This window comes from Leopardus geoffroyi, chromosome C2, assembly GCF_018350155.1.
Source record: "Leopardus geoffroyi isolate Oge1 chromosome C2, O.geoffroyi_Oge1_pat1.0, whole genome shotgun sequence".
Taxonomy (NCBI): Eukaryota; Metazoa; Chordata; class Mammalia; order Carnivora; family Felidae; genus Leopardus; species Leopardus geoffroyi.
The window spans coordinates 93744255-93760090 of NC_059333.1; the positions used below are offsets into that span (position 1 = coordinate 93744255).

Consider the following 15836-nt stretch of genomic DNA (forward strand, 5'->3'; position numbering starts at 1 on the left):
TCATGATGTTCATACCCTTTTACTCAGTATTATAATTAGGAATGTATGTTTTATCTCCTCTTCCAATCTAAGCTCCTTTAAAACAGCAATCTTCTTTGACACTCGGGAAACTAATTTATATTAATAGGCACCCAAATATTATATGAAATACATAAAGAAGCTTCTGGGGCTAAATTAAATTATTCCAAATCCAATTTCAAAAAAAAGGAAGGAAAACATCAGTCCTAAAATAAAGACTGAAGAGAACATTATTATGAATTTAGATCACAATCTTTTAAATAAAATCTTAGGTGAGTTTATAGTAAGCATAGTGGTATGAAATGATGTAAGTCTAATAATTCTAAGGGCCTTTTTAAGGCATTTTAGCAAAGTTAATTGATATGCAAATTAGAATTCTGAAACTCCAGTGCATTTACCATGGTCTGAAAGGATTTACATTTCTGGGTAATAAATGCTACCAAAGTACATGAACAGTATATGCCAACGGGATTTTCTGCTACTCGACTACATTTTGGCTGACTATAAAAACTTCAACAAGAAACTCATCCAGAATGATTTCCCTTGAGGAAGAAGAGCAAAGCTGACTTAAAACAAGTAAAGTTTAATACAGCAAAGGGCCTCATAAACCCTTGACTGCTGCTAAACAAATTAACTGTGAAGAATAACCTCTCCATGAATAGCAAGAAAGAAGTCTTTTCATTTCTTATCCATGCATTTTATCAGTAGTACAAGCAACTAAAGGCTATTATATTGAACCCTAATGAGTTATATTAAGAATTCAAATAGAGGTCAGTTAAAAATTAACCCCAATCAGAAGCTCCCTATTATTTTTCTATTCAGAGACAAGCATGATGGTATCAACTTTATTTTTCTGACAATCTCCTTCATTACCTAAAACAAATCTATTACCTCTTTCTGCAGATGCCAAAATAATATCCTATTATTGTATTTCAGAACCTTGAATTTCAGTTTTTTCTTTAATATCATCTTCAGTCTCATCCTAGAAGGATCCATTAGAATTGTTCTTCTTTAGCAATAACTTCATAGTACATTTTAATGATAAGCAAGGAATTAATATTTATGACTAACCACTACATACTTTAAGAAACTTGACACATGACGGGGGCCTGGGTGGCTCAGCCCATTAAGTGTTTGACTTCAGCTCAGGGCATGATCTCACGGCTCAGTAGTTCGAGCCCTGCGTCAGGCTCTGTGCTGACAGCTCAGAGCCTGGAGCCTGCTTCGGTTTCTGTGTCTCCCTCACTCTCTGCCTCCCGACCCTCCGCTTGTGCTGTCTCAAAAATAACTAAACATTAAAAAAATTTAAAAAAAAAAAGAAAAAAATAAACTTGACACATGAAAGGATTACTGAAAAAAAAATTACATTCATATTGTTATGCTTCATTGCTATTGCTTTTCACATATATACAGTATGACTCCTAGAATGCACACTTTCAGAAAAAGTTATCTACCACATCCGCGTATGAATATAAATGCAGTATCCTGACAGCGAACATGCAAAGTTCTGCATTGAATAAAAGTTAGTTCTCTCCAAGATTATCTACTGAGGATCCTTCTCTTTTTAAAGTCACTATAAAAAATGGTGCTATTTCTATATGAATAAAAGCTACTATTACAGTTATGGTATTTCCCTAATAGCAGATTTTCATCATACATTTTCATTTTTAGTATCTATGTTCAAATTCTATGCTTATATAATTTGCTTGAAAGAAATAACACTTCTCAGATTTTTTAGTTATGAACACTGGAACAGGAATCATTTTGCACCAAACTCTTACCTGAATAATTGTGGCCAATATATTTACATAATTACTTTCAGTCTGATAAAGCTCTTTTGCAACTTGCCACCTGGCTGACTGCTTTGAAGGAACCGGAGTGGAATTTTTAGAAGACTTAGTACAAGATTTTGGTGTTTCTAAAAGGTAAAAAGGAGGAAAGATTTAATGAAAACCAGATACAAGTACCAGATACTGTGCAGATTTAACAACAAAAAAAGGGGGAAAGATATCCACTCTTAGAAATATACCCATTTAGATTTTCATTAAAGTAAAATTTCTTTACAGGATAAAGCCAGAAAAAAATAATGGTCCAAAGTATCAATGACTCCAAATTGATAGATTTGGCCTGTCATTATACTAAATAATGGCCTGTACTCTTCAAAAACGTTGAAGTCATTAAAAACAGAGAAAGTTAGGAACTATTCCAGATTAGAAGAGACTAGAGAGAGATAACAACTTTCTCTATGATCCTGGATTGAGTCTTAGGTCAGGAAAAAAAAAAAAAAGGAACTTTTTTCTTTTCCTAAAAAGGATATGAGTGGAACAACTAACAAAAATTAAGAGTAGGTCATACATAGTATTAACGTCAATTTCCTAATTATAATACGTGTATTATAGTGGTACAAGAAATGTCTCTCTATTTTAGGAAATACACATTTAAGTATTTAGAAATAAATGGTCATCGTATCTGCAACTTAATCTCAAACGGTGCAGACATAAAAAATATGTGTGTGGGGCGCCTGGGTGGCGCAGTCGGTTAAGCGTCCGACTTCAGCCAGGTCACGATCTCGCGGTCCGTGAGTTCGAGCCCCACGTCGGGCTCTGGGCTGACGGCTCAGAGCCTGGAGCCTGTTTCCGATTCTGTGTCTCCCTCTCTCTCTGCCCCTCCCCCGTTCATGCTCTGTCTCTCTCTGTCCCAAAAATAAATAAACGTTGAAAAAAAAAAAAAAATGTGTGTATATAGAAAGAGAGAGAGAATGAATGAATGAATGCTAACACAATCATGGCAGAATATTTCCATTTGGGAAAGAAATCTGAGTAAAGTACTAGAATCTTTGTACTATTTTTGTAGCTTTTTGCAATCTAAAATATTTCAAAATAAAAAGCTCAAATAAAATAAAATTTAAAACTCCATAAAAATATTTAAGTTAAAAGATAAAGAGGTTGTTATGATTACACAGTAACAGAAAACTTATCACATATATATGCAGGAAGCCTTCCTCAAAAAACCCAACATCACTGCAAATTCTTCATTAGTTCTTAACATAATATGAAAACACCTAGTCCAACACAAAATGGGAGGACACATTAGTATTTTTTATACATATTTCAAAAAACATGATATTTCATAAAAGCTTTATATACACTTTCTTACTATCAGTTATGATTAAAATACTTTAACATTATGTACAGAATCTCCTAATAGCAAGTTTTTCAATAAGAAAACTAATGTATAACATACAATAGAATGACATGGAAAAAACAATATAGTCCCAGTATATTAACTTTACTCAATGATAATTTTAAATATTATTAATACAATGGTGTGGACTATGGAACTTTGAATGTTTTTTAAAGCTAGTAGACTTCAAAGATTCTCCCACTTGCCATATGTTATTTCAGGCTGCTCTCAACAGATCCAAGAACTTCTGCTGTTACATATTTCAGGAGGAAGAAACTGACATACATTGATCTAATTTAATTATTGTGTGTAGGCAGTGATCTACAAACTGGGCATTCTCCTATACAGAGTACCTAATATATTAGTACAACTGTCATGTCTGGGTTTTTTTAGTGGTTCATTTTCTTCTCCTGTTCCTTCAACTGCATATTCAAGCTTCAGTCCTTTATGATCAGCTCTTACCATCCCATGCCCAGTATGTCCATCATGATTATGGAACCAGTAAATTCTCAGACATATGTATCTAATCATAATCCTCTACCCAAGCACCAAGTTCAATTTTTCCAAATACCCACTGGACATTTGTACCTCAATTTTACCTGGATATTCTCTAAAACTGCACTATCTTCCTCCAAAATATAGACTTCCTGTTTTTGCTAAGGTAACCTTTCTCCTATTTTAATACTTTGCCATCATCCTTATTCCCTTCCTGTCATTCCATTCCATCAATATCTCCACTTTTCTTTCCAACCATCAGTAACCCTGACTCAGGACCTTATCACCTTGTGGCCCAAGCCACTATAGATTACTTCATGGTCTGGCCATCTCTAAACTGTCTTCCTTTGAATCATTTTTCAGAATAATTCACTACAAATTACCTACTCAACCAATTACTCTACTGCTCAATAGCTTAAGTTCCTCGTTAATGACAACATGCAGTTCAGACATGCCAGTCTGATTTTAAAGTCCTCTAATATTAGGCCCCAACTAACCTTTCTAATTTAACTATTACTCCTCCATACTACAAGTCAACTAATCTCTTCACTATTCCTAAAAAACAAATTTGTATACTGTTATCTGTATTCTTACTCATCTTACCTCTCAACTCCACCTTGGTTTTCTGGGCCTACCCTAAATTGACACTCAATTCCTTCCATGAATATTTAGTGAGGCACTGTTCTTGTTTTCTTAAAGCTTACATTCTGGTGAGGCAAATAAAATAAACAAAAAATATAGTTTCTAACAGTAAAAACTACTACTAAAGACAACAACCACATAATGGGTTGGTGAGAAGTACTCAAACAGGGATGTAACTTTGTAGAAAACCCAACAAGATTTCTTTAAAGCAAAGAGGGCAAGTATAAAGTTCCTGAGGTATGAATGTAGTGGGAATATCTGAAGAATAACAAAGATAGTGTGACAGAAACTTAAAATATTACAGGAGAGCATGGTATCCTATGAGGTTGGAGGTAAGTGAGGAAGGATCACATAGGAACTTGGAAGCTACGGTTATAAAAAGCCACTGTATGACTTCTAACAGAGAAGTGGCATATGTATTTTAGAAACCTAAGTGCTGCATGCAGAAAGGCAAAATTGGGGGTGCCTGGCTGGTTCAGTCGGAAAAGCATACAACTCTTGACCTCAGGGTTGTGTGTTTAATCCCCAGGATAGGTGGAGATTACTTAGATAAATAAACTAACTTTAAAAAAAAGAAGGGGCACCCAGGTGGCTCAGTTGGTCAAGTGTCCAACTTTTGATTGTGGCTCAGGTCATGATCTCATAGTTTTGTGGATTCGAGCCCCATGTCGGGCTCCATGCTGATGGTGTGGAGCCTGCTTGGGATTCTCTGTCTCCCTCTCTGTCCCTCCCCTACCTGTGCTGACTCTCTCTCAAAATAAATAAATAAATAAACTTAAAATTAGGAAGGAAGGAAGGAAGGAAGGAAGGAAGGAAGGAAGGAAGGAAGGAAGGAAGGAAGAAAAGGAAAGGGGGCACCTGGGTGGCCCAGTTGGTTAAATGTCCGACTTTGGCTTAGGTCACAATCTCGTGGTTCATGAGTTCGAGCGCCGTGTCAGGCTCTGTGCTGACAGCTCAGAGACTGGAGCCTGCTTCAGATTCTGTATTGCCCTCTCTCTCTCTGCCCCTCCCCCACTCATGCTTTGTCCCTCCCTTCCTCCCCCCTCAAAAATAAACATTAACAAAATAATAATAATAATGAATAATAAATAAAAAGGCAAAAATGAATAGAGAGAGACCATTTAGGAGACAAAAATAATTGTCTAAGAGAGATCCATTTTATAGAAAAGGCCGATAAAGGAAGGGTGGCAAAGGAATAGAGTTGAGAGTGGTAGAGAAAATCAAAACCAAGAGTTCTAATTTGATTAAGTTTAAGAAGTGTATTAGGCATGGACAAGTAGGAATAGGTATTAAGAAGGCAGTTGGGGGGCGCCTGGGTGGCTCAGTCGCTTGGGCGCCCGACTTCAGCTCAGGTCACAATCTCGCGGTCCGTGAGTTCGAGCCCCACGTCCGGCTCTGGGCTGATGGCTCAGAGCCTGGAGCCTGCTTCCAATTCTGTGTCTCCCTCTCTCTCTGCCCCTCCCCTGTTCATGCTCTGTCTCTCTCTGTCTCAAAAATAAATAAACGTTAAAAAAAAAAAAAGAAGGCAGCTGGACAGAGAAGATGACAAATTAGGGAGTCAAGAGCATATGAATGTTTCTAAAGCCATGGAATTAAAAATGAGACCACTTAGGAAGAATACAATAGAGAAGAAATGACTCAGAAATAACATTCAATAGTTAGAGGTGGAGAAGTTAGGCAAAAGAGAACAAGAAATGATGTACAAAATCTAAGAGAAAACTATCTCCGGGAAGAAATAGCTGTTCATGTGTTCAATGTTGCTGACTGCATAAAAAAGGTCAGTCTCCTCAGTAAGAGCAATTTCATGCAGTAGGGACTTAAGTTCAATTGGAATGGGTTAAAAAGACAATGAAAGGCAAGGAAGTGACACAATAGATCAAGGTAATTCTTTGAAGAGTACTCCTATAAAAGGAAAGAGAGAAATGAGATAGTAAATAGAGTCATGGGGTTAAGGGAAGGCTTTGATTCCTTCTTAAGTGTAAAAAACACAACATATTTATGTGCAGATTGAAAACCAAAAATAGAGAGAAAAACTGATGACCAAGAGAGAAGAGTTAATTATACGGCTGGCTTTCTTCTATCATTTGAGACAAACTGAACTTACCCTACAGTGATTTAATTGTACCTATTTTCTCCATAATTCATGTGACACCTTCTGTGATCTTTTTTTTTGCTAGTTAAGAATTTGCTCTTTGAACAGCTCTATCATTTTCTACAGTAATATACAAATAAAATATAGAAAGCACTTAGCATATAGTAAGCAATCATTACATGGAAGCATTTTTATGTGCCTTTTCTCCTCAGCAAGAACAACAGTAATAAAAGGTAGAACCTTTCACGTTCACTGTAGTAGTGATTTACCTATACTCTAATAATTATTCCATTCTGCTAAACTGTAATCATCAATTTTTTAAAATGTGAATTACCTCCATAGTTAATGCTAGACTCTGGTGTGTTGGAGATATCTAGGAGTGACCCTATAGAAAGCGAATGTTCAGCTGACGGGCGCTTACGGGGAGGAAAAGGTGACATGTCTGTCTCTCTCGAAAGCTGAGCAAGTGTCTCTTTTAAACGACGTCTTTTGCGATTGCTGTTTGGGGTATTTAGAGAAAGCAGTGACACTGATTTCTTGAGCTCAGGAGTATTAGCCTGCAATCAAAAGCACAAAAGCTCTATTTTACTTCCTTGGTTCTATACGAAGACAGGAACAGAAGAAAAATGTATTTACAAGTTTGACAAAACCTGGATTTTGCACAATGATTTTACAACTATACACTCTGCCATGTAATTCAGAAGATTCATAAAACATAATAGTCAAGGGACCACTGTAATTACCTAACCCCAAGCACCTCATTCTGTTTCTTCATAGCTCTATCACCATTACGTATTCATCTGTAAGCTTGTTTACTGTCTAGTCCCCTGTTAGGCCATAAACTCTGGAGGGCAGGGACCATTCATATTTTGTTCACTGTATCCTTAGCATTTAGCACAGCACCTGGACATATTGCTCTCCAATATTTGCCAAATAACACTTGACTTTAAAAGCTCTCTCTTGATATTTTAAGCACAGATTTTAAACTTTACGTTAAAAACCTTGAGAACAAAAGAGTCAGAAGACAATATAGTACCTATTTAGATTTTATAGAAACATAATAAATCTGTACCTTGTCTTCAATATTCCATTCAAATTAAATCTCCAAATAAAGAAAATCTTCCCTTCATGTTTTGGTGAATGATACCACTTTTCACCAATCTAGGACGAAGGCTGCATTTTCCTTGCTTACAATCTGCTATTAGAGCCATTTTTTTAATGACATCTCTCCCCTTAATATTCTTCAATGGCTCCCAATACTCCTTACCTAGTATATTCTTCACCAGTTCCCAATCCTTAATATTATTCAATGGCTCCCAATACTTCCCAAATTCTTTAACATATTATAAACTCCTTGATTCTGCCCACATCATAAGCTATATTTGTTAGCCTTTCCCATAGTTTTCTAAAGCCATAGTAAACTAAACTACTTGCTTTTTCAAGCTTAACACCATCTCCCACCTGCTATCTAACCTGAATGTCTGTACAAGGTTAACTTAGTAAGTTGACTAAACACTTACTTGCTCTTTTCAGTCCCTCCTGAGTCTCTCAGAGTGAGGTTAGTTAAAATAATTACTCAACTATAGCACATATTCTACACTGTAACTGTTTGTATATCCATCTTTTCCTTAAGATTCTAAGTTTCTAAAGATAGGATTGTTATTGTTCATAATGGTATCACTAAGAAGTAGCACAGAATGACATAGATTAGATTAAAATATCTACTGCATTGAAGTTTTACTTAAAGCTACACAGCCTATTACTCAATATCCAATTATCCAATTATTCTGAAACTCCTAAACATGACGTAAAAGATGACTGGCATGCCAATTATACGCTCTTTTCAGACAGAAGTGTTATCTTTATATCACCAAATTCACAGAGCAAATAACTAAGGGACAAAAAAAGCATACCTTTTCATATAAATACATAGTTTCTCCAGCTCGGGCATCCATTTGAATGCTTCCCCAGAACCACTAGGTGAGAGACAAAAAAAAAATTTTTTTTAATTAAGATTTTACCTTCTCAGAAAAGCTATTAGGTGAGGCACCTGAGTGGCTGAGTGGGTTAAGCATCCAGCTCTTGATTTCGGCTCAGGTCATAATCTCAGTTTGTGAAATCGAGCCCCATGTCAGATTCCACACCAACAGTGCAGAGGCTGCTTGCAATTCTCTCTCTCTCTCTCTCTCTCTCTCTCTCTCTCTCTCTCTTTCCCCGTGCTTGAGCTCTCTCACTCTCTCAAAACAAATGAATATATAAACATTAAAAAAAAAAAAAAAAAGAGGGGAGCCTGGGTGGCTCAGTCAGTTAAGCATCTGACTTCAACTCAGGTCACAATCTTTGCAGTCCATGAATTTGAGCCCCACATCGTGCTCTGTGCTGACAAGCTTGGAGCCTGGAGCCTGCTTTGGATTCTGTATCTCCCTCTCTCTCTGCCCCTCCCCTGCTAGTACTCAGTCTGTCTGTCTCTCTCTCAAAAATAAATAAAATGGAGGAGAAGGGGGAGGGGGAGGAGGAGGGGGACGAGGAGGAGGAAACGAAGAAGGCGAAGAAGGCAAAGACGACAACGGAGACGACAGAGGAGGAGACGGAGGAGGAGGAGACGGAGACGGAGAAGACGAAGAAGAAGGGGCTCCTGGGTGGCTCAGTGGATTAAGCGACTGACTTCTGCTCAGGTCATGATCTCACAGGTCGTGGTTTCAGACCTGCATCAGGCTCTATGCTGGCAGCTCCAAGCATGGAGGCTCCTTCAGATTGTGTGCTTCCCTCTGTCAACCTCCCCCCCTCTTGCACTCTGCCTATCTCTCAAAACTAAATAAACGTTAAAAAACAAAAAAGGAAAAGAAAAGAGAAACTGTTAGTAGTATCTTTCAAAAACCCATCTTAGGGCACCTAGCTGGCTCAGTTGTTGAGCATGCAACTCTTAATCTCAGGGTCCTGAGTTCAAACCCCACACTGATGTGAAGCCTACTTAAAATAACAAAATTAAAATAAAAGTCTATTAAAAAATAAAACTATAGAGTTTTATTATTATTATATTTATTATAATTATTCTACAATTACTTGCCTCCTGCTTGACAACATAAAGTTTCTTCGAAGGTTCAAATGGAAGTTCTTTTACTATATTCTCTTCAACTATAAGGTGAGTGCATCTTTCATCTCCAACAGGTAAACAGTTACCTCCTAAAAAGAAATGCATACAAGCATAAATAAGCTTAACTATTTATCTCCAAACCTGAATTTTTAAAGAGGCATATTCACCAGGAGGGAATTAAGCAAGAGTGGGGAAGAAAATACAAAAATATAACTTTTAAATTATACTAAATTCTACCTTGCATCTCAGTCATTTCTTCCATATTGGTTTTTTCTTCATCTGAAAATCCCAGGAAACTTAAAATGCAATCTTGAAATGGAGGAACTTTAAATTCATTTCTGAAGTCATCAACTGATGCACAGAAATCCCTAAAAACAAAATATATTGTTCTAAAACCAGCTTAACTTAAATGTGAATTTATAAATCTGTAATAATTCTTAAAGTTTTAGTGAATCCATATGTCAAAAATATTTTACATGTGGTCCTGAAATGTTCATAAAAACATCAGTTTAAAAAAAAAAAACAAATTGATGTGTTCTCAGTCATCTCAGAGTAACTTCTGACAAAATTTGATCACGAGTAGTCTTTACAAGATTCAACTCACTGCTTTGGACATGAAATTTTCTGTGTTCCAGGGGTTTACTATGGTTTCATGAAATGTTAAATAATGATGAAGTAGAATAGCAAGGAATTACGAGGTCAGAGAGCTTAATATGGTTATGAAGTGCAATCACCACTTAGAATGTTACCAGATAAACATAAAAAACATAACATGATCTAAATACCCAGATGCATGAAACTATTATCAAGAGAAACAAAAGCAAAAATGAATTATTAGGACTTTATCAACATAAAAAGCTGCACAGCAAAGGGAACAATCAACAAAACTAAAAGGCCATCTATAGAATGGGAGAAGATATTTACAAATGACAGATCTGATAAAGGGCTAGAATCCAAACTCTAAAAAGAATTTATCAGGGCGCCTGGGTGGCTTAGTCGGTTAAGCATCCAACTTCAGCTCAAGTCATGATCTCACAGTTCATGGGTTCGAGCCCCATGTCCAGCTCTATGCTGACAGTTGCAGAGCCTGGAGCCTGCTTCATATTCTCTCTCTCTCTCTCTCTCTCTCTCTCTCTCTCTCTCTCCCCTTCCCCCACTCGCACTCTCTCCAAAATAAACACTAAAAAAATTTAAAAAATTGATCAAACTCAACACACAAAAAATAAATACTCCAGTTAAGAAATGGGCAAAAGACATGAATAGGCACTTCTCCAAAGACATGGCTAACAGACACACTCATCATCAAGGAAATACAAATCAAAACCAAAATGAGATACCACCTCACACCTGTCAGAATGGCTAAAATTAACAACTCAGGAAACAACAGATGTTGGCAAAAATGCAGAGAAAGACGAACTTTCTTAGTAAGCTGTTGATGGGAATCCAAACTGGTGTAGCCACTGTGGAAAATGGGTGTGGAGTTTCCTCAGAAAGTTAAAGACAGAACTACACTACAACCCAGGAATTGCACTACTAGGTATTTATCCAAAGGGTACAAAAAAACTGATTTGAAAAAAAAAAAAAAAACAAAAAAACAAAAAAACTGATTTGAAGGGGCACATTCACCCCAATGTAAACATATAGCAACACTATCAACAATAGACAAATTATGGAAAGAGCCCATATGTCCATCAACTGATGAATGGATAAAGATGTAGTGTCAAATGGAATATTACCCATCAAAAAGAATGAAATCTTGCCATTTGCAACAACGTGGATGGAACTAGAGTGTATTATGCTAAGTGAAATAAGTCAGTCACAGAAAGACAAATACCATATGATTTCACTCATATGTGGAATTTAAGAAACATAACAGATGAACATAGGGGAAGGGAAGGAAAAATAAAATAAGATAAAAACAGAGGCAAACCATAAGAGACTCTTAACTACAGAAAGGGTTACTGGAGGGGCAATGGGTACAGGGATGGACTAAATCGATATTGGGCATTAAGTAGGGCACTTGTCGTGATGAGCACTGGGTTTTATATACTCGTAAGTGATGAATAACTAAATTCTACTCCTAAAACCAATAATACACTATATGTTAACTAATGTGAATTTAAATAACATCTTGGGGGGAAAAAAAGAATGCTAATGATAATCAGGGTGCCTGGGTGGCTCAGTCAGTTAATCATCCGACTCCACTTCAGGTCATGATCTCACAGTCCGTGAGTTCGAGCCCCGCGTCAGGCTCTGTGCTGACAGCCCAGAGCCTGGAGCCTACTTCAGATTCTGTGTCTCCCTCTCTCTCTGCCCCCCCTGCTCATGCTCTATCTCTCTGTCTCAAAAACAAATAAAAAAACATTAAAAAAAAAAATTGAAAAAAAAAAAGAATGCTAATGATAATCACAATTATTTCACAAGGTAAAGTCAAAAGGTACCACAGATGTCTTTCAATTTTTTATAATTTTTTTATAACTATGTTCCTCCTAGACTTTATTCCTTAGGCCACCCAAAGACTGAATTCATTTTGTCTATACTAGCTATGAATTTAGGGTTTGGGGCACATAGGTTTACCTTAATAATATATTTAATTCTAACAATAAACTACTGAATTTCTAAATACTTACTGTTCATTCCGCCTTTCCCAAGCTTTATAAATCCATTCTGGCTTCATAATTGGAGTGCCCAGACTCACAGCAATCTAAAAATATAGAGCATTAATTATGATAAATTTTCACCCTAAATAACTGCATTGATGGAAGTTCTAAGCAATTTTATACATACTTTTTTTTAGAGTTTTAATTATTCATCTACTTTATGACAAAATATAAATAAAAATCAACAAAAAATTGTCTTTCAATTGTACAACTTAGGTTAAAATAATTTAGAACAAGTTCCATGATGTCTAAACCATTTCCTTATTTTAAATAAATACAACTCTGAAGTTAAGTTTATTTTACTACATTTCTATTTCTCCTTTCTCAGTGTTTCCTTTCTCTGGGTTTCCTCCTTTTGGAAGTACTGACCCCCAAGACAACACAACAGAGGAAAATATCTAATTAAGTCACTAAAAACTAAGATATGAATTGAAAAGTATACCTCCCAAGAATTCGTTATTACCCCAAAATTACCATTTGTTACATAAATACACTGATGGAGGTTGGGAACGTGATAAACTCTCCCTAAGATATTCAAGTGTAAACTTAAAGATTTTAATTCTAATAGAAGTAACTTCTCCCGTTCTTTTATAGTTTTCACTAGTTAAATCTTAGAACTATTTTATAAGAATATAGCTCTGTTCTTATTAAGACCATTTAGACAAGAGTGAAATATCTGCTCAACACTTCCCAACTCTCATTCACCAATGCTCATTCACCAACCAACCTTTGACTGAAATGTTACCCATCTACCAACCTCCACAATCCTACTCATTCACAAATCCTACTTATTTCAAGACCTAACTCAGGTTCCATTGCTTCCTTAAAATCGAAAGGACCACACTCCTACAATTTAAAATTTTTACTAAATGCATATGTAGCAAAAATTGAATTTCTGATCATCAATAAATAATGGGAGAAACAGATAGGCTTAAATCCATCCCCCCAAAATGCTATATTGAAATACACCCAAGTTTACATACCCTGAATTTTTCTCCTTGTGTACAATTTGCCACCAAATGTGTAACTTTTGAATTAAAGTCTTTTCGAATAACTCCACCCATGTGATGAACCAATGTCACCAATCTGACCTCAAAAGAAAAATTAAGCAACATTAACTTTATGATTAACTTGAAAAAAATCTAAATTATGTTTAACATGAAATTGCAATGTGTAGGGGCGCCTGAGTGGCTCAGTCAATTAAGCATCCGACTTCAGCTCAGGTCATGATTTCACAGCTCCTGGGTTTGAGCCCTGTGTCGGCTCTTTGCTGACAGCTCAGAGCCTGGAGCCTGCTTCGAATTCTGTGTCTCCCTCTCTCTCTTCCCCTCCCCTGCTCATGCTCTGTCTCTCTCTCTCTCTCTCTCAAAAATAAACATTTTTTAAAAAAATGTAAATGTTATTAAAAAAATAAATTACAATTTGTAAACAAAAACTTCAAATAATGTGGCTGATATAATACTTAACAAAATGACAATTTGAACAGACGATAGTTATGAAGTATTTCTGTTCATTCATATGCCTGCCATCCTAAACAAAATGTTTCTTGGGGCGCCTGGGTGGCTCAGTCGGTTGGGCATCTGACTTCGGCCCAGGTCATGATCTCACGGTCCGTGGGTTCAAGCCCCGCGTTGGGCTCTGTGCTGACAGCTCAGAGCCTAGAGCATGCAGCCTGCTTCAGATTCTTTGTCTCCCTCTCCCTCTCCCACTCAAGCTCTGTCTGTCTCTCTCAAAAATAAATAAACGTGGGGCGCCTGGGTGGCGCAGTCGGTTAAGCGTCCGACTTCAGCCAGGTCACGATCTCGCGGTCCGTGAGTTCGAGCCCCGCGTCGGGCTCTGGGCTGATGGCTCAGAGCCTGGAGCCTGTTTCCGATTCTGTGTCTCCCTCTCTCTCTGCCCCTCCCCCGTTCATGCTCTGTCTCTCTCTGTCCCAAAAATAAATAAACGTTGAAAAAAAAAAAAATTTATAAAAAAAAATTAAAAAAAATAAATAAATAAATAAATAAATAAATAAACGTTAAAAAAAAAAATTCAAAAGGTTTCTTTACAAGGGTCTTCAGAATGTTTCTTCACAAAATTTAAAACTTGTCCTTCAATATGTTTTAAATAAAACCATGATATAACCACCCACAAAAAATGTCAGTTTAAATTTATTAGGCTAGAAGAAATATTCCTTGAATAGAATGTTTTAAAATACTTACTAGTTCTTCTTTCTTCCTAAATCCAGTAAAGCACAGGACTAGGTTCATCATGCTTGTACAGTAGAGTGGACGACATGAGAATGGCAAAGGCTGAAGGATACAAGTTTTAAATCTGTCAGCTTTCTTTATAGTAGAGAACAAAACATGTTTCCCCAGCTAAATATATTTCCCCCTCCACTTTGTCAATCCAAATCAACTTTGTCAATCCGAAGATTTCTTGCATTTTTTTGATACAAAACAAAAAAAAAAAAATTACAAGTTTTACAATAAAAACATTTCCCAGGATTCCAAAATCATATTCGACACACATAATCTAAATACTTTACTAATGGCAAATTAAAATATATTTACATGCAAATCTCCAGTTTTAAAATATACCTTGACATATTCAAAGTCTTATCTACTATCAAAAATTTCAGACTTCATCCACTATTGTAAAAATTTCCAATTAGAGTTAAAATAGTTCAAAGATATTTTATAATGAACACTAGGCAAATGACATATATTTGAATCAAATTTTCCAATTTTTGAGCTAAAAAAATGAAAATAGTAAATAATTTAACCAATGGAGATATATATGTGTGTGTGTGTGTGTGTGTGTGTGTATAATAGAAAGAGAATGGTTTAAAAAAATATGTTATCAGGCACCTGGGTGGCTCAGTAGTTTGAGCATCTGACCTCGGCTCAGGTCATGATCTCATGGTTCGTGGGTTCAAGCCCCACATCGGGCTGTGTGCTGACAGTTCGGAGCCTGAGAGCCTGCTTCAGATTCAGTGTGTGTGTGTGTGTGTGTGTGTATGTCTGTCTCTCTCTCTCCCCCACCAACTCGTGCTCTGTCTCTCTCTCTCAAAATTAAATAAACGTTAAAAAAATTATTTTAGGGGCGCCTGGGTGGCGCAGTCGGTTAAGCGTCCGACTTCAGCCAGGTCACGATCTCGCGGTCCGTGAGTTCGAGCCCCGTGTCGGGCTCTGGGCTGATGGCTCAGAGCCTGGAGCCTGTTTCCGATTCTGTGTCTCCCTCTCTCTCTGCCCCTCCCCCGTTCATGCTCTGTCTCTCTCTGTCCCAAAAATAAATAAAAACGTGGAAAAAAAAATTTTTTTTAAAAATAAAAAAAAAAAAAATTATTTTAAAAAAATGTATAAATATATAATTCCCACCATGATACAAGATTATTTCATAATTTTGGTCTTTAAAAAGTTTATTTGATTTTTGAAAGCACCACTTTTTTTTAAGCTTACTTATTTTCAAAGAGAGAGAGACAGAGAGCGCACAAGAGAGCTAGAGTGAGCAGATGAGGGGCAAAGAAAGAGGGAGAGAGAGAATCCCAAGCACTTCCCACTGTCAGCACAGAGCCCAACACAGGCCTCAATCTCACGAACCATGCGATCAAGACCTGAGCCGAAATCAAGAGTCAGTAACCGGGGCGCCTGGGTGGCGCAGTCGGTTAAGC

The 15836-nt window shown here is 36.7% G+C and overlaps 1 protein-coding gene across 11 annotated transcripts in view; it reads right to left on the reverse strand.

Annotated features, from left to right (window-relative positions):
- ECT2 (epithelial cell transforming 2) overlaps positions 1-15836 on the reverse strand; it is a 113320-nt gene that overhangs the window by 39725 nt on the left and 57759 nt on the right. For 7 of the 11 annotated variants that reach the window (XM_045502953.1, XM_045502954.1, XM_045502950.1 and 4 more), the window contains 8 exons: positions 14386-14475; positions 13168-13275; positions 12155-12228; positions 9762-9892; positions 9498-9613; positions 8344-8406; positions 6765-6987; positions 1800-1936 (listed from right to left, as the gene is read on the reverse strand). In XM_045502953.1, the coding sequence (XP_045358909.1) occupies positions 1800-1936; positions 6765-6987; positions 8344-8406; positions 9498-9613; positions 9762-9892; positions 12155-12228; positions 13168-13275; positions 14386-14475 (942 nt within the window). The remainder of the gene's footprint in view (positions 1-1799; positions 1937-6764; positions 6988-8343; positions 8407-9497; positions 9614-9761; positions 9893-12154; positions 12229-13167; positions 13276-14385; positions 14476-15836) is intronic. The other 4 variants (XM_045502956.1, XM_045502960.1, XM_045502955.1 and 1 more) reach the window with 1 other exon arrangement.